Source organism: Coregonus clupeaformis, chromosome 26, assembly GCF_020615455.1.
Source record: "Coregonus clupeaformis isolate EN_2021a chromosome 26, ASM2061545v1, whole genome shotgun sequence".
NCBI lineage: Eukaryota > Metazoa > Chordata > Actinopteri > Salmoniformes > Salmonidae > Coregonus > Coregonus clupeaformis.
Genome location: NC_059217.1, coordinates 45,034,872 through 45,053,087, shown reverse-complemented (window position 1 = coordinate 45,053,087; position 18,216 = coordinate 45,034,872). Strand labels below are relative to the sequence as shown.

Here is an 18,216-nt window from a genome sequence, read left to right as displayed (position 1 = left end):
GAGAGAGAGAGAGAGAGAGAGAGAGAGAGAGAGAGAGAGAGAGAGAGAGAGAGAGACAGAGACAGAGAGAGAGAGAGAGAGAGAGAGAGTGAGAGGGTGAGAGAGAAAGAGAAAGAGAGAGTGAGACAGAGAGAGAGAGAGAGAGAGAGAGAGAGAGAGAGAGAGAGAGAGAGAGAGAGAGAGTCAGTTAACACAGTCTTCCTGATAGTTTGTCCTCTCCTCTGTGCTCCTGCTTGCTCTTTGGGGTCTACGCCAGGTTACTGTAAAGCACTTTGTGACAACAGTCACCTTCTCCAATCTGTCAGTGTTCGTAAAAACCTAGCCTGTGTCTCTGGACTCCACTGTTCTCTCAGGAAACCGAATCCTCAGTGTGAAAAGAGAGTTAGAGAGACTGCCATTCTAGCAGCTCACCAGTAAAAAACAACACTAAAGGAGGAAACAGTAAATCACAGAGAAGCTAGTGTCCAGGATACGCTGCGTGACTTTTAATGAAAAGGAGTTATTTTCCTAAACGGGGTTGAGGAAAAAGCAAGGAGAATACCATGGGTGACTGTAAAATAAAATGCTTGCAGAGTCGCACAGGGTACCAACATGCCACCCTAGCCTAAACACTACCAAGTAAACCTACCTTGACCCTAAACCCTACCAAGTAAACCTACCTTGACCCTAGCCTAAACACTACCAAGTAAACCTACCTTGACCCTAAACCCTACCAAGTAAACCTACCTTGACCCGAGCCTAAACACTACCAAGTAAACCTACCTTGACCCGAGCCTAGATACCACCAAGTAATTCTACATTTGATGGGGTTATATCCAAAACGCTATATACACAAATTTTTCTATGTAGTTTTTTCATCAGAAATGATTGCTTATGGGTATCTTCATGTGTGTGTAAAATATTACCGTTCTCAGGTTTTTTATTCAGAGATTTTAGATGTTCCCACAGGGGGGGCCAGTATGTAAAAAATACAAAAATACAAAATAAAAATAATGTATGCACTCACTAACTGTAAGTTGCTCTGGATAAGAGCGTCTGCTAAATGACTAAAATGTAAATGTAAAATGTGCATAAAAAAATATACAATAATGTTTTGCAAAACGCTATATATCCTTTGTTTAACTGGAATGGAATGTTTGTATCCTGTACACTTGACGGTGATATGTGGTTGTCTCACCTAGCTATCTTAAGATCAATGCACTAACTGTAAGTCACTCTGGATAAGAGCATCTGCTAAATTAGAAATGTCAAATGTAAATGTTTTACATACAGATCTCATATTACTGTATTGATTCATGTTTTTTATATATTTTTTAAATATTTATATCATTTGAACAGTCCTTTATTGAAAATGTAGTTAATTGTTACATTTGACTGTGTAAAACCTAGCAGTATACTTATTTCTTTGAGTGTGAGGCAGATATATAGCTTTTTGCAAACAAACATGATTATTTGTCTCTCTGAAATGAAACCATCGTGTGATAGATTTCAAATCAATTCATGTCTGTCATTGAACAACCCCCATGCCATGATTGTATATAGTGAAAAAACACATCAATCTATTTCATTAGTTCTTTAAACAATAAAAGCTAATTTACCAACATTTCTGAAAATGGATATATAGAGTTTTGGAATGAAACTCTTCATTTGAGCCTAAACATGAGCAAACCGTCACAGTCAAAACATCCAGCTACTGCAGTTAATTTGAAAAGGAAGCATGTGGGAACAAAGGAAATGTCAAAGAAAAATATTTTCCCCCTTTCCCCAATCTTCCAAATCAGACCTGGGTTCAAATGGTATTTGAAAACATTTCAAATACCTTTACTATGCCTGATTGAGCTTGCCTGGTGTAATGGAACCAACAGAATAGCTCCAAAAGCCACACCCAGTCCTCCTTGCCCACCAGGCTGACTGAAGCAAGCGCTGAAAGTGTATCGGAAATATTTCAAATACTATTTGAACCCATGCAGGTCCGCTCCCCATCTCTCTGCGCTGGCCTTCCTGGCACATGTGCTAACAACTGGATGGAGCCACACTCCCATGCTTCCTACTACAACACACACACACACGCACGCACGCACGCACGCACGCACGCACACACACACACACACACACACACACACACACACACACACACACACACACACACACACACACACACACGCGCACAAACCAGCTCCATGTTTCTGTTGTGAGCAAAATTAAAATACTAGGCTTTTATATGTCTTAATCTATAAGTTCTACAATCCAATTGTTGTTGTATTGTATGTGTTATGTGTAGGGAATTGGATTTTCAGAATGATTGAAAAGTCTACAGTTCCTCCTTGAGGACAGGCTTACTATTTTGAGCCACTACAGTTTTACATGGTTAAATCTTCAGTTGGATCATTGAAAAATATAGGCCTATCCTATGAGAGAATCTCACACAACATAACAGCTTGTGATGTTCTCATTGGATATGCCCATATGAAAGGAGTATTGAATGGGGGCTCCTCAGTACCTCGGTGATACTGTGTGGCTGATCTGAAATAGATAGGTTGGTATCACAGCAGTTGGAGTATTACTTAAGTTCTATTATGAGCTAAGAAGTAACATTCAAGATGCACTTTTAATCAACCACAGATTGAAGAAGTGTGCTGATAATAATCAATATAAAGTAACACCATAAAAAAAATACATGATCACGAGGAAAAAAAGAAAGTAAAAAAAGTCTCAACTCACCCAGAAAACGAAATTAAAGAAAAAGAGCATGAATTTGATACACTTCGTACAGCCCACTACTGTCATGATGCTCAAGTGTTCAGGTCCGTTCTTTTAGAGAACTAAATTACTAAAGGTGCGCGTGAATACCAAGATTGTGTCCAAGTTTCTAAGAAGAAGGACCGTTAAGAGCTTCTTCTCCTTATAACAACTCCAAATCTGGGACAGAGAACTTTAAGTCTGTTCACCCAGATTGGGTAGAAACTCCTCCTTCTAAATGAGTGTGTAACCCAGACTGGAGACTGAGGTGGTATAGACATTATATGTTTTTATTTAACCTTTAATTAACTAGACATGGAGAGCAGGTCGCTGAACCACCAAGTGGTGAGGGTGGCTCTCTTCTTATCTTATAGGCTATAGAAGTCAGGAGCAAGAAAGTGGTTGGTCGGGTATAGTGGTTGGTAGGGTATAGTGGTAGGTAGGGTATAGTGGTTGGTAGGGTATAGTGGTTGGTCGGGTATAGTGGTTTATAGGGTATAGTGGTAGGTAGGGTATAGTGGTTGGTAGGGTATAGTGGTAGGTAGGGTATAGTGGTTGGTAGGGTATAGTGGTTGGTAGGGTATAGTGGTAGGTAGGGTATAGTGGTTGGTAGGGTATAGTGGTAGGTAGGGTATAGTGGTTGGTAGGGTATAGTGGTTGGTAGGGTATAGTGGTAGGTAGGGTATAGTGGTAGGTAGGGTATAGTGGTAGGTAGGGTATAGTGGTTTATAGGGTATAGTGGTAGGTAGGGTATAGTGGTTGGTAGGGTATAGTGGTTGGTAGGGTATAGTGGTTGGTAGGGTATAGTGGTTGGTAGGGTATAGTGGTAGGTAGGGTATAGTGGTTGGTAGGGTATAGTGGTTTATAGGGTATAGTGGTTGGTAGGGTATAGTTGTTGGTAGGGTGTAGTGGTTTATAGGGTATAGTGGTTGGTAGGGTATAGTGGTTGGTAGGGTATAGTGGTAGGTAGGGTATAGTGGTTTATAGGGTATAGTGGTTGGTAGGGTATAGTGGTTGGTAGGGTATAGTTGTTGGTAGGGTGTAGTGGTTTATAGGGTATAGTGGTTGGTAGGGTATAGTGGTAGGTAGGGTATAGTGGTTTATAGGGTATAGTGGTTGGTAGGGTATAGTGGTTGGTAGGGTATAGTGGTTGGTAGGGTATAGTGGTTGGTAGGGTATAGTGGTTGGTAGGGTATAGTGGTAGGTAGGGTATAGTGGTTGGTAGGGTATAGTGGTTTATAGGGTATAGTGGTTGGTAGGGTATAGTGGTTGGTAGGGTATAGTGGTAGGTAGGGTATAGTGGTTTATAGGGTATAGTGGTTGGTAGGGTATAGTGGTTGGTAGGGTATAGTTGTTGGTAGGGTGTAGAGGTTTATAGGGTATAGTGGTTGGTAGGGTATAGTGGTAGGTAGGGTATAGTGGTTTATAGGGTATAGTGGTTGGTAGGGTATAGTGGTTGGTAGGGTATAGTGGTTGGTAGGGTATAGTGGTTGGTAGGGTATAATGGTTGGTAGGGTATAGTTGTTGGTAGGGTATAGTGGTTTATAGGATATAGTGGTTGGTAGGGTATAGTGGTTGGTAGGGTATAGTGGTTGGTAGGGTATAATGGTAGGTAGGGTATAGTGGTTGGTAGGGTATAGTGGTAGGTAGGGTGTAGTGGTTTATAGGGTATAGTGGTTGGTAGGGTATAGTGGTTGGTAGGGTATAGTGGTTGGTAGGGTGTAGTGGTTTATAGGGTATAGTGGTTTATAGGGTATAGTGGTTGGTAGGGTATAGTGGTTGGTAGGGTATAGTGGTTGGTAGGGTATAGTGGTTGGTAGGGTATAGTGGTTTATAGGGTATAGTGGTTTATAGGGTATAGTGGTTGGTAGGGTATAGTGGTTGGTAGGGTATAGTGGTTGGTAGGGTATAGTGGTTTATAGGGTATAGTGGTTTATAGGGTATAGTGGTTGGTAGGGTATAGTGGTAGGTAGGGTATAGTGGTTTATAGGGTATAGTGGTTGGTAGGGTATAGTGGTAGGTAGGGTATAGTGGCGCAGTGGTCTAAGGCACTGCATCGCAGTGCTAGCTGTGCCACTAGAGATCCTGGTTCGTATCCAGGCTCTGTCATAGCTGGCCGCGACCGGGAGACCCATGGGGCGGCGCACAAATGGCCCAGCGTCGTGGAGGGAATGGCCGGCAGAGCATGGTGTTTGCAACGCCAGGGTTGTGGGTTCGATTCCCGCGGGGGGCCAATAATAAACAAAAAAATAAAAATAATGTATGCACTCACTAACTGTAAGTCGCTCTGGATAAGAGCGTCTGCTAAATGACTAAAATGTAAAATGTAGTGCTTGGTAGGGTATAGTTGTTGGTAGGGTATAGTTGTTGGTAGGGTATAGTGGTTGGTAGGGTATCGTGGTAGGTAGGGTGTAGTGGTTGGTAGGGTTTAGTGGTTGGTAGGGTATAGTGGTTGGTAGGGTATAGTGGTAGGTAGGGTATAGTGGTAGGTAGGGTATAGTGGTTGGTAGGGTATAGTGGTTGGTAGGGTATCGTGGTAGGTAGGGTGTAGTGGTTGGTAGGGTATAGTGGTAGGTAGGGTATAGTGGTAGGTAGGGTATAGTGGTAGGTAGGGTATAGTGGTAGGTAGGGTATAGTGGTTGGTAGGGTATAGTGGTTTGTATTTTTTGGTTCACTTTCGTTAAAACTTCAAAATTGCCCAGATTTTGAAACGTTTTTGGCAAAGTTGCTTGTTAGTTATCCAACACCAAACAAGTATTCAACAAGTAAACAAATATGCATTTATTTTCCACTAATTGGAGTCATATCAAAGCTGAATCAATGTCTGCAAGATCTCATGATGATAGTATTCTACATAACAGAACCCATTTTAATAGGATAGTACTGGAGCCTATAAAGTTACAGTAAGACAAAAAAACACCACCTCATTTTGTATGAGATTTTAGGATAATTGTGCGAATGGTCGCATTTTTCTCTCATGTGAAAACCCAACAGCATGTGCCACTAGGCAATATATGTGCTTTGATTGAAACTAAACACAGGTCATCAGGTAGACTATGCTACAGTTCATTGAAACTAAACACAGGTCATCAGGTAGACTACGCTACAGTTCATTGAAACTAAACACAGGTCATCAGGTAGACTACGCTACAGTTCATTGAAACTAAACACAGGTCATCAGGTAGACTACGCTACAGTTCATTGAAACTAAACACAGGTCATCAGGTAGACTACGCTACAGTTCATTGAAACTAAACACAGGTCATCAGGTAGACTACGCTACAGTTCATTGAAACTAAACACAGGTCATCAGGTAGACTACGCTACAGTTCATTGAAACTAAACCCAGGTCATCAGGTAGACTATGCTACAGTTCATTGAAACTAAACCCAGGTCATCAGGTAGACTACGCTACAGTTCATTGAAACTAAACACAGGTCATCAGGTAGACTATGCTACAGTTCATTGAAACTAAACACAGGTCATCAGGTAGACTATGCTACAGTTCATTGAAACTAAACACAGGTCATCAGGTAGACTATGCTACAGTTCATCAACACCATCTGCTCTAACATTCGCTCACTGTACATAATTGAAAACAGTGTTACTTCGTAACGTATAAATCAAGAAGATCTATATCCCCAATTAAACGGATTGAGTTCAAATGGTTGGTATCCAGATGTTGCATGGACGTTTCACCACTAAAACTTGAAGAATTATCATTCACGAATCACGTTTGACAGTGAGAAATGTGAAGGCGTATGCAGATGTTGGATGGACGTTTCACCACTAAAACTTGAAGAATTATCATTCACGAATCACGTTTGACAGTGAGAAATGAGACGGCGTATCCAGATGTTGGATGGACGTTTCACCACTAAAACTTGAAGAATTATCATTCACGAATCACGTTTGACAGTGAGACGTGAAGGGAGGGTGACCACAAAAATGTGTGTGCAGAACATGATTTGGATCTTCAGCTCTGGGGAAAGGGGATCCAGTGGGGCGGGACTACCAGTGGGGGGGACTACCAGTGGGGCGGGACTACCAGTGGGGCGGGACTACCAGTGGGAGGGACTACCAGTGGGGTGGGACTACCAGTGGGGGGGACTACCAGTGGGGCGGGACTACCAGTTGGGCGGGACTACCAGTGGGGCGGGACTACGTGCAGTGTAGGCTCTGACAATGTTCTGGCAGTATCAGAACTGGAGGTGTCATAATACCCATAAAACCTAGCGGTCAAACAGGGAAATGGTTCCAATTGTTTTTCCTATCATTCATTTTTCCCATAGGGGATTTTAGAAACACTTACAATAAGGGCTGTGTTCGTGTAGGCTGACCCTGGTGTGACGTTTTGATAACCATGTAATTATCTCTAGGACAAGGTGACTTTTATCAATATATTCGGCTCAATTTACTCTAAGATTCGAAAAATGCTAATTAGCATCAAAGTAGACATCATGCAAGACTACAAATGCCTGCAATCTCTTGTATGAGGAGGGGTTTGAGGAGGAGTATGAGGAGGGGTATGAGGAGGGGTATAAGGAGGGGTATGAGGAGGGGTATGAGGAGGGGTTAAAGGAGGGGTATGAGGAGGGGTATGAGGAGGGGTATGAGGAGGAGTATGAGGAGGGGTATGAGGAGGGGTATGAGGAGGAGTATGAGGAGGGGTATGACGAGGGGTATGAGGAGGTGTTAAAGGAGGGGTATGAGGAGGGGTATTAGGAGGGGTTAAAGGAGGGGTATGAGGAGGGGTATGAGGAGGGGTATGAGGAGGGGTATGAGGATAGTATAAGGAGGGGTATGAGGAGGGGTATGAGGAGGGGTTAAAGGAGGGGTATGAGGAGGGGTATGAGGAGGGGTATGAGGATAGTATAAGGAGGGGTATGAGGAGGGGTATGACGGGGGGATGAGGAGGGGTATGACGAGGGGTATGAGGAGGGGTATGAGGAGGAGTATGAGGAGGGGTATGAGGAGGTGTTAAAGGAGGGGTATGAGGAGGGGTTAAAGGAGGGGTATGAGGAGGGGTATGAGGAGGGGTTAAAGGAGGGGTATGAGGAGGGGTATGAGGAGGGGTATGAGGAGGGGTATGAGGAGGGGTATGAGGAGGGGTATGAGGATAGTATAAGGAGGGGTATGAGGAGGGGTTAAAGGAGGGGTATGAGGAGGGGTATGAGTAGGGGTATGAGGAGGGGTATGAGGAAGGGTATAAGGAGGGGTATGAGGAGGGGTATGAGGAGGGGTATGGGGGGTAATGAGGAGGGGTATGAGGAAGGGTATGAGGAGGGGTATGAGGAGGGGTATGAGGAGGGGTATGAGGAGGGGTGTAAGGAGGGGTATGAGGAGGGGTGTAAGGAAGGGGTATGAGGAGGGGTATGAGGAGGGGGTATGAGGAGGGGTATAAGGAGGGGTATGAGGAAGGGTATGAGGAGGGGAATGAGGAGGGGTATGAGGAGGGGTATGAGGAGGGGTATGAGGAGAGGTATAAGGAGGGGTATAAGGAGGGGTATGAGGAGGGGTATGAGGAGGGGTATGAGGAGGGGTATGAGGAGGGGTATGGGGGGTATGAGGAGGGGTATGAGGAGGGGGTGTAAGGAGGGGGTATGAGGAGGGGTATGAGGAGGGGTATGGGGGGGTAAGAGGAGGGGTATGAGGAGGTGTAGAGGAGGGGTATGAGGAGGGGTATGAGGGGGGTATGAGGGGGGTATGAGGAGGGGTATGAGGGGGTATGAGGAGGGGTATGAGGAGGGGTATGAGGGGGGTATGAGGAGGGGGTATGAGGATAGTATAAGGAGGGGTATGAGGAGGGTATGAGGAGGGGGTTTGAGGAGGGGTGTAAGGAAATGGGTATGAGGAGGGGTATGAGGAGGGGTATGAGGAGGGGTATGAGGGGGTATGAGGAGGGGTATGAGGAGGGGTGTAAGGAGGGGTATGAGGAGGGGTATGAGGGGGTATGAGGGAAGAGGAGGGGTATGAGGAGGTGTATGGGGTTATGAGGAGGGGTATGAGGAGGTGTATGAGGAGGGGTATGAGGAGGGTGAGGGGGGGTATGAGGAGGGGTATGAGAAGGGGTATGAGGATAGTATAAGGAGGGGTGAAGGGGTATGAGGAGGGGTTTGAGGATAGTATAAGGAGGGGTATGAGGAGGGGTATGAGGAGGGGTATGAGGGGTTAAAGGAGGGGTATGAGGAGGGGTATGAGGATAGTATAAGGAGGGGTATGAGGAGGGGTATGAGGAGAGGTTTAAGGAGGGGTATGAGGAGGGTTGAGAAGGGGTATGAGGAGGGGTATGAGGAGGGGTATAAGGAGGGGTATGAGAAGGGGTGTAAGGAAGGGGTATGAGGAGGGGTATGAGGAGGGGTATGGGGGGGTATGAGGAGGGGTATGAGGAGGTGTATGAGGAGGGGGTATGAGGAGGGGGTAAGTGAGGGGGGGTATGAGGAGGGGTATGAGAAGGGGTATGAGGATAGTATAAGGAGGGGTATGAGGAGGGGTATGAGGAGGGGTTTGAGGATAGTATAAGGAGGGGTATGAGGAGGGGTATGAGGGGGTATGAGGGGTTAAAGGAGGGGTATGAGGAGGGGTATGAGGATAGTATAAGGAGGGGTATGAGTAGGGGTATGAGGAGAGGTTTAAGGAGGGGTATGAGGAGGGGTATGAGGAAGGGTATGAGGAGGGGTATGAGGAGGGGTATAAGGAGGGGTATGAGAAGGGGTGTAAGGAAGGGGTATGAGGAGGGGTATGAGGAGGGTATGAGGAGGAGGGGGTATGAGGGGGTATGAGGAGGGGTATGAGGAGGGGTATGAGGAGGGGTGTAAGGAGGGTATGAGGAGGGGGTATGAGGAGGGGTATGAGGAGGGGTATGAGGGGGCTATGAGGAGGGGTATGAGGAGGGGTGTAAGGAGGGGGTATGAGGAGAGGGGTATGAGGAGGGTATGGGGGGGTATGAGGAGGGGTATGAGGAGGTGTATGAGGAGGGGTATGAGGAGGGGTATGAGGGGGGCTATGAGGAGGGGTATGAGGAGGGGGTATGGAGGGGGGTATTAGGAGGGGGTATGAGGAGGGGTATGAGGGGGGTATGAGGAGGGGTATGAGGATAGTATAAGGAGGGGTATGAGGAGGGGTATGAGGAGGGGTATAAGGAGGGGTTTGAGGAGGGGTGTAAGGAAATGGGTATGAGGAGGGGTATGAGGAGGGGTATGAGGAGGGGTATGAGGAGGGGTATGCGGATAGTATAAGGAGGGGTAATGAGGAGGGGTATAAGGAGGGGGTTTGAGGAGGGGTGTAAGGAAGGGGGTATGAGGAGGGGGTATGAGGAGGAGGGGTATGAGGAGGGGTATGAGGGGGGTATGAGGAGGGGTATGAGGAGGGGTGTAAGGAGGGGTATGAGGAGGGGTATGAGGAGGGAGTATAAGGAGGGGTATGAGGAGGGTATGAGGAGGGGTATGGGGTATGAGGAGGGGTATGAGGAGGGGTATGAGGAGGGGTATGAGGGGGGGTATGAGGAGGGGTATGAGAAGGGGTATGAGGATAGTATAAGGAGGGGTATTAGGAGGGGGTATGAGGAGGGTTTGAGGATAGTATAAGGAGGGGTATGAGGAGGGGGTATGAGGAGGGTATGAGGGGTTAAAGGAGGGGGTATGAGGAGGGGTATAAGGAGGGGTATGAGGAGGGGTATGGGGGGTATGAGGAGGGGGTATGAGGAGGTGTATGAGGAGGGGTATGATGAGGGGTATGAGGGGGGTATGAGGAGGGGTATGAGGAGGGGTATGAGGATAGTATAAGGAGGGGTATGAGGAGGGGTATGAGGATAGTATAAGGAGGGGTATGAGGAGGGGTATGAGGAGGGGAATGAGGAGGGGTATGAGGATAGTATAAGGAGGTGTATGAGGAGGGGTATGAAGAGGGGTATGAGGGGTTAAAGGAGGGGTATGAGGAGGGGTATGAGGAGGGGTTTAAGGAGGGGTATGAGGAGGGGGTATGAGGAGGGGTATGAGGAGGGCTATGAGGAGAGGTATGAGGAGAGGTATGAGGAGGGGTATGAGGAGAGGTATGAGAAGGGGTTAAAGGAGGGGTATGAGGAGGGGTATGAGGAGGGGTATAAGGAGGGGTATGAGGAGGGGTTAAAGGAGGGGTATAAGGAGGGGTATGAGGAGAGGTATGAGGAGAGGTATGAGGAGGGGTATGAGGAGAGGTATGAGGAGGGGTTAAAGGAGGGGTATGAGGAGGGGTATGAGGAGGGGTATAAGGAGGGGTATGAGGAGGGGTATACAGAGGGGTATGAGGAGGGGTATAAGGAGGGGTATGAGGAGGGGTGTGTGTGTGTGTCACGCCCTGGCTCTGGGGACTCTATATGTTGAGCCAGGGTGTGTAGATTCTATGTGTTTATGTTCTGTGTGGGAGTTCTAGTTGTGGTATTTCTATGTTGGCCAGAGTGGCTCCCAATCAGAGGCAACGAGTGTCAGCTGTTGCTGGTTGTCTCTGATTGGGAGCCATATTTAAACAGTCTGTTTCCCTTAGTGTTTGTGGGATCTTGTTTCCGTTTGGTTTGTTTCTGTGTTAACCGTAGGACTGCACGTTTCGTTTATTGGTTTGTTGTTATATTATCACTTAAGATAATAAAGTTAAGTATGTTCGCAACCAACGCTGCGCATTGGTCTACTCTCTACGACGATCGTGACAGTGTGTGTGTGTGTGTGTATGTGTGTGTGTTGGAGTGTCAGTATAGCATTAGTGAGTGTGCATAGAGCCAGTGCAAGAGAGTAAATAAAAATATTTATTTTTTATGTTTTTATTTTATTTTATTTCACCTTTATTTAACCAGGTAAGCCAGTTGAGAACAAGTTCTCATTTACAACTGCGATCTGGCCAAGATAAAGCAAAGCAGTGCGATAAAAACAACAACACAGAGTTACATATGGGGTAAACAAAACATACAATCACGGTGGCTCCCGATAGTGGCTAATATTTAACATGATACAAATTGTAAAATAAAACGGAGAAAAGCCCGGGCATATAATTAAAACATTCTAAAGCGCATACATGAACTCGGCAGGTTCAGCCCTACAGAAGCCTATAGCTTGGGTCTCCAAATATCTTCCACGCAAATTATGAGGGCACAAAATTACAATTCTGAATAACGGCAAAGCTATTTATGGTCTACTTTACTGTGTAAAAGGGGCCGCAATACATGTCATGTTGATATTAATTTTTGTTTGCTTCCATATGACTGGTTTCACATTCATCTCCAGGGATCATAAGGAAAAATCATCGAAAACAATTTGTATTTTATTTACAATCCCCTTCTCCAAAGGATGACTAATTTACCTAGCTTTTATCAATAGCTCTTATCAATTTATGAAGTACAGTGCACGGAGAATGCTGTTATTTCTATAGGAAAAAATAAAGGAGATGCTTTTCCCACTTCGAACCGGCAAGTTCGCTCCATCTTATTCTTTGTTTCATTGCGTGTAAAGGTGGTGGAATTATGATGGAATCAATTCAAGGTCAGAATACGGCATATCTGTAGACACACCTCCACCACCTTCATTTATTAGATCTCCACCCCAAACGAATAGTGGGTGAATAGCATGCTATGCTCATGCTTACATTGGAAGGTCAGAATACGCATAGAGAGAAAAGTGCATAAAAAGGGAATTAGGTTCTATTTATGCGCGCTTATCTCGGGTCGGAATCGGGCCCTAGTAAGTGAATAGGGTGCCATTTGGGACGCACGAGTGTTCCAGTCAAATTGCCTTGGTCTGATGAGGTTTGTCAGTTCCAGTCATTATGTTTCTCTGCTTATGGGGTTAGGAAGCAGCACCGCATCTATTAATCAGGAGAACCCATCAACATCAACCATTCATCACACACACACACACACACACACACACACACACACACACACACACACTCTGAAAGAAACATCTCTACAGCTTCTGTGTCTGTTTCTCTTCTGTAGATGGACCAGATGGAACCGAGCGGTAGGCCTAGGATGCGTTCCAAACGGCACCCTGTGGGCTCTGGTCAAAAGCAGTGCACTATATAGGGAATAGGCTGCTATTTGGGACACAATCCTAGTTAGACGGAGTCTTCTGGACATCCATTCCATTCTGTCTGATTCGTTGTTATCCATCACAAAGAGTCATGCAGGGTTTACATTACAAATCAGCCAGGTCCACCATCCGAACTGAAACAAATCAGCCAGGTCCCCAATCAGAACTGAAACAAATCAGCCAGGTCCACCATCCGAACTGAAACAAATCAGCCAGGTCCACCATCCGAACTGAAACAAATCAGCCAGGTCCACCATCCGAACTGAAACAAATCAGCCAGGTCCCCCATCAGAACTGAAACAAATCAGCCAGGTCCACCATCAGACTTGAAACAAATCAGCCAGGTCCACCATCAGAACTGAAACAAATCAGCCAGGTCCACCATCAGAACTGAAACAAATCAGCCAGGTCCACCATCAGAACTGAAACAAATCAGCCAGGTCCACCATCAGAACTGAAACAAATCAGCCAGGTCCACCATCAGAACTGAAACAAATCAGCCAGGTCCACCATCCGAACTGAAACAAATCAGCCAGGTCCCCCATCAGAACTGAAACAAATCAGCCAGGTCCACCATCAGACTTGAAACAAATCAGCCAGGTCCACCATCAGAACTGAAACAAATCAGCCAGGTCCACCATCAGAACTGAAACAAATCAGCCAGGTCCACCATCAGAACTGAAACAAATCAGCCAGGTCCACCATCAGAACTGAAACAAATCAGCCAGGTCCACCATCAGAACTGAAACAAATCAGCCAGGTCCACCATCCGAACTGAAACAAATCAGCCAGGTCCACCATCAGAACTGAAACAAATCAGCCAGGTCCACCATCAGAACTGAAACAAATCAGCCAGGTCCACCATCCGAACTGAAACAAATCAGCCAGGTCCACCATCAGAACTGAAACAAATCAGCCAGGTCCACCATCAGAACTGAAACAAATCAGCCAGGTCCACCATCAGAACTGAAACAAATCAGCCAGGTCCACCATCCGAACTGAAACAAATCAGCCAGGTCCACCATCAGAACTGAAACAAATCAGCCAGGTCCACCATCAGAACTGAAACAAATCAGCCAGGTCCACCATCAGAACTGAAACAAATCAGCCAGGTCCACCATCAGAACTGAAACATATCAGCCAGGTCCACCATCAGAACTGAAACAAATCAGCCAGGTCCACCATCAGAACTGAAACAAATCAGCCAGGTCCACCATCCGAACTGAAACAAATCAGCCAGGTCCACCATCAGACTTGAAACAAATCAGCCAGGTCCACCATCAGAACTGAAACAAATCAGCCAGGTCCACCATCAGAACTGAAACAAATCAGCCAAGTCCACCATCAGAACTGAAACAAATCAGCCAGGTCCACCATCAGAACTGAAACAAATCAGCCAGGTCCACCATCCGAACTGAAACAAATCAGCCAGGTCCACCATCCTAACTGAAACAAATTAGCCAAGTCCACCATCAGAACTGAAAAATCAATGTGGCCCCCCTGACAATTGTCAAAGATATTGATGTCGGGCACCCCCCAAGAGATAAAGTACAATTTCAACCCTAAAACAGTCAGCCACACAGAAACAAACCATTAGAAACCTTTTGTTAAGAGACTTGGGAGACTTGGCACGAAGGTGGATTTTCTAAAAACTTTCCCTTGGGCTGCTTTGTTTTGACAAATCACTCTTCAAAGGACTTTGCTGTTCAAAGGACTGTTTACTGCTGTTCAAAGGCTGTTTCAATTAATAACATAAATCACTATTTGTAGTTTTGAAGCAGGCCATGCTGCCTGTTGCTTGACAGTGAACACAGTACAGCATCATCTGTAACACTTTCAGTGCTTCCAATGAGATCAAGGCTTCTTTCATCACAGTCTCTTTCATGTCAGCACACTTCAGTTACGTCCCTAATGGCACCCTATTCCCTATATAGTGCACTACTTTTGACCAGGACTCTGTTAAAAAGTGGTGCACTATATAAGGAATAGGGTGCCATTTGCAACACAGCCCCTCATTCCCAGTAATGTCCTCCTGCCACAGACACAGAGGCTCAGCTCTGACCCTTCTGACATAGTTTAGTTTATCAGCTCGCAGGCAACCAGTGGAGGCTCCTCGGAGGAGGAAGGGGAGGACCACCATCCTCAGTGAATTTCATAAAAATCAAAACTGTAAAATATTTAAAAAGTTATCCTTCTTAGATAAAACTACACTAAATATAGTCACATGTCAACAAATAATTGATTTTAAAAAACACTGTTTTGCAATGAAGGTCTACAGTAGCCTCAACAGCACTCTGTAGGGTAGCACCATGGTGTAGCCGGAGGACAGCTAGCTTCTGTCCTCCTCTGGGTACATAGACTTCAATAGAAAACTAGGAGGCTCATGGTTCTCATCCACTTCCATAGACTTACACAGTAATTATGACAACGTCCGGAGGACGTCCTCCAACCTATCAGAGCTCTTGCAGCATGAACTGACATTTTGTCCACCCAATCAAAGGATCAGAGAATGAATCTAGTACTGAAAGCATAAGCTACAGAGTGCATAAATATGGTGTGTAGTTGTCTCAAAGAGAGAGAAAGACAATAGTCGAACAGTTTTGAACAAATTAATTTCTTCAAAAATGAAGGACAAGCAAGAGAGAGATAGAGAGATTGTCTTTTTTATTTTTACTTTCAGGTTAACTTACTTAGCTAGCAAATGCAGCTAGCTAGTTTAGCCTACTCAAACACCCGGCTCAAACAAATGTGTTGTTAGCTAGCTGGCTATGACTATCCAACACAACACTGGAACTCTTCCAAGTCAAGGTAAGCTTTTTGTTTTACTAATTTATTGCCACCGAGGCCCGCCGGTGTAACTGCTTACTGACTATACAATGTAACGTTACTGCATGATTGTAGCGGGTTTACTAACGCATTAGTTCTATAAGCTATGCTGACTAGGACGTTACTTTAGCTAATATGGTGACAACTATGTAGGCTGTGTGTAGTGGTTATGAAATGGTTTCGCTTCGAATGTTTTTTTCGCCTGGTCACATACAGCTGATGTGTTGTGCATTGAAGTCCACAAACGAAGGGAAAAGGGGCGAGGGGGAGACCTCGTAGATGCGAGAAGGAATACAATGTGGCTGCTATGAAAGTGAACTGTGTTTGCGCTTGATCCGGGGTGTATTCATTCCGCCCATTCTGTTGAAAAACTTTTCTTAAACGGAAGCAAACGGAACGAAACGGGGATAAACATACCTGAATTTGTCCAATAGAAATTATCGTTTGCAACTGTTGATTAACTAATGATTACACCCTAGATCAGCTAGATGCAGGTAAGAGTGTGCAAGGCGGTATTGAATGTGTCACTGTCTGTCCATGTGAGTGTCTGTCACCTCAAAATGTTCTCTCAACCTGTGCGCACCTACGTTGTAAACTTTCATTCATGGGCATACAGTGGGGAAAAAAAGTATTTAGTCAGCCACCAATTGTGCAAGTTCTCCCACTTAAAAAGATGAGAGAGGCCTGTAATTTTCATCATAGGTACACGTCAACTATTTTCTTTCCAGAAAATCACATTGTAGGATTTTTAATGAATTTATTTGCAAATTATGGTGGAAAATAAGTATTTGGTCACCTACAAACAAGCAAGATTTCTGGCTCTCACAGACCTGTAACTTCTTCTTTAAGAGGCTCCTCTGTCCTCCACTCGTTACCTGTATTAATGGCACCTGTTTGAACTTGTTATCTGCATAAAGACACCTGTCCACAACCTCAAACAGTCACATTCCAAACTCCACTATGGCCAAGACCAAAGAGCTGTCAAAGGACACCAGAAACAAAATTGTAGACCTGCACCAGGCTGGGAAGACTGAATCTGCAATAGGTAAGCAGCTTGGTTTGAAGAAATCAACTGTGGGAGCAATTATTAGGAAATGGAAGACATATAAGACCACTGATAATCTCCCTAGATCTGGGGCTCCACGCAAGATCTCACCCCGTGGGGTCAAAATGATCACAAGAACGGTGAGCAAAAATCCCAGAACCACACAGGGGGACCTAGTGAATGACCTGCAGAGAGCTGGGACCAAAGTAACAAAGCCTACCATCAGTAACACACTACGCCGCCAGGGACTCAAATCCTGCAGTGCAAGACGTGTCCCCCTGCTTAAGCCAGTACATGTCCAGGCCTGTCTGAAGTTTGCTAGAGTGCATTTGGATGATCCAGAAGATGATTGGGAGAATGTCATATGGTCAGATTAAACCAAAATATAACTTTTTGCTAAAAACTCAACTCGTCGTGTTTGGAGGACAAAGAATGCTGAGTTGCATCCAAAGAACACCATACCTACTGTGAAGCATGGGGGTGGAAACATCATGCTTTGGGGCTGTTTTTCTGCAAAGGGACCAGACGACTTTTCCGTGTAAAGGAAAGAATGAATGGGGCCATGTATCGTAAATTTAGAGTGAAAACCTCCTTCCATCAGCAAGGGCATTGAAGATGAAATGTGTCTGGGTCTTTCAGCATGACAATGATCCCAAACACACCGCCCGGGCAACGAAGGAGTGGCTTCGTAAGAAGCATTTCAAGGTCCTGGAGTGGCCTAGCCAGTCTCCAGATCTCAACCCCATAGAAAATCTTTGGAGGGAGTTGAAAGTCCGTGTTGCCCAGCGACAGCCCCAAAACATCACTGCTCTAGAGGAGATCTGCATGGAGGAATGGGCCAAAATACCAGCAACAGTGTGTGAAAACCTTGTGAAGACTTACAGAAAACGTTTGACCTGTGTCATTGCCAACAAAGGGTATATAACAAAGTATTGAGAAACTTTTGTTATTGACCAAATACTTATTTTCCACCATAATTTGCAAATAAATTCATACAAAATCCTACAATGTGATTTTCTGGAATATTTTTTCTCATTTTGTCTGTCATAGTTGATGTGTACCTATGATGACAATTACAGGCCTGTCTCATCTTTTTAAGTGGGAGAACTTGCACAATTGGTGGCTGACTAAATACTTTTTTCCCCACTGTACATTGTAGCAACCTCATGATGGGTATAGGGACATTTAGAGTATCATGTAGTAGCCTAAACCTATCAATGTTACATTGAGCTGGATGAATGGAATATGAATGACAGTCATCCAACATGCTGTAATAGAAATAAGCATTGCATTAAGGCATCACTACAGACCCTGGTTGGATTGGATTGGTTGGATCTCGGTCTATGTTGCAGACGACCGGGAGACTCATGAAGCGGCACACAATTGGCCCAGCGTCGTCCGGGTTAAGGGGACGTTTTGGCCGGCCGGGATGTCCTTGTCCCATCGCGCTCTAGCGACTCCTGTGGCGGGCCGGGCGCAGTGCACGCTGACACGGCCGCCAGTTGTACGGTGTTTCCTCCAACACATTGGTGCGGCTGGCTTCCGGGTTAA

At 45.4% G+C, this 18,216-nt stretch overlaps 1 protein-coding gene across 2 annotated transcripts in view; it reads right to left on the bottom strand.

The window, feature by feature from the left end:
* LOC121540747 (CD81 antigen) overlaps positions 1 to 2,929 on the bottom strand; it is a 21,000-nt gene extending 18,071 nt beyond the window's left edge. For both annotated transcript variants that reach the window (XR_005995543.2, XM_041849812.2), the window contains exon 1: positions 2,722 to 2,929. Coding sequence is in view for 1 of the 2 variants with exons in the window: in XM_041849812.2 (XP_041705746.1) it covers positions 2,722 to 2,787 (66 nt within the window). In the remaining variant the exon portion in view is untranslated. The remainder of the gene's footprint in view (positions 1 to 2,721) is intronic.
* Positions 2,930 to 18,216: the final 15,287 nt, after the last annotated feature.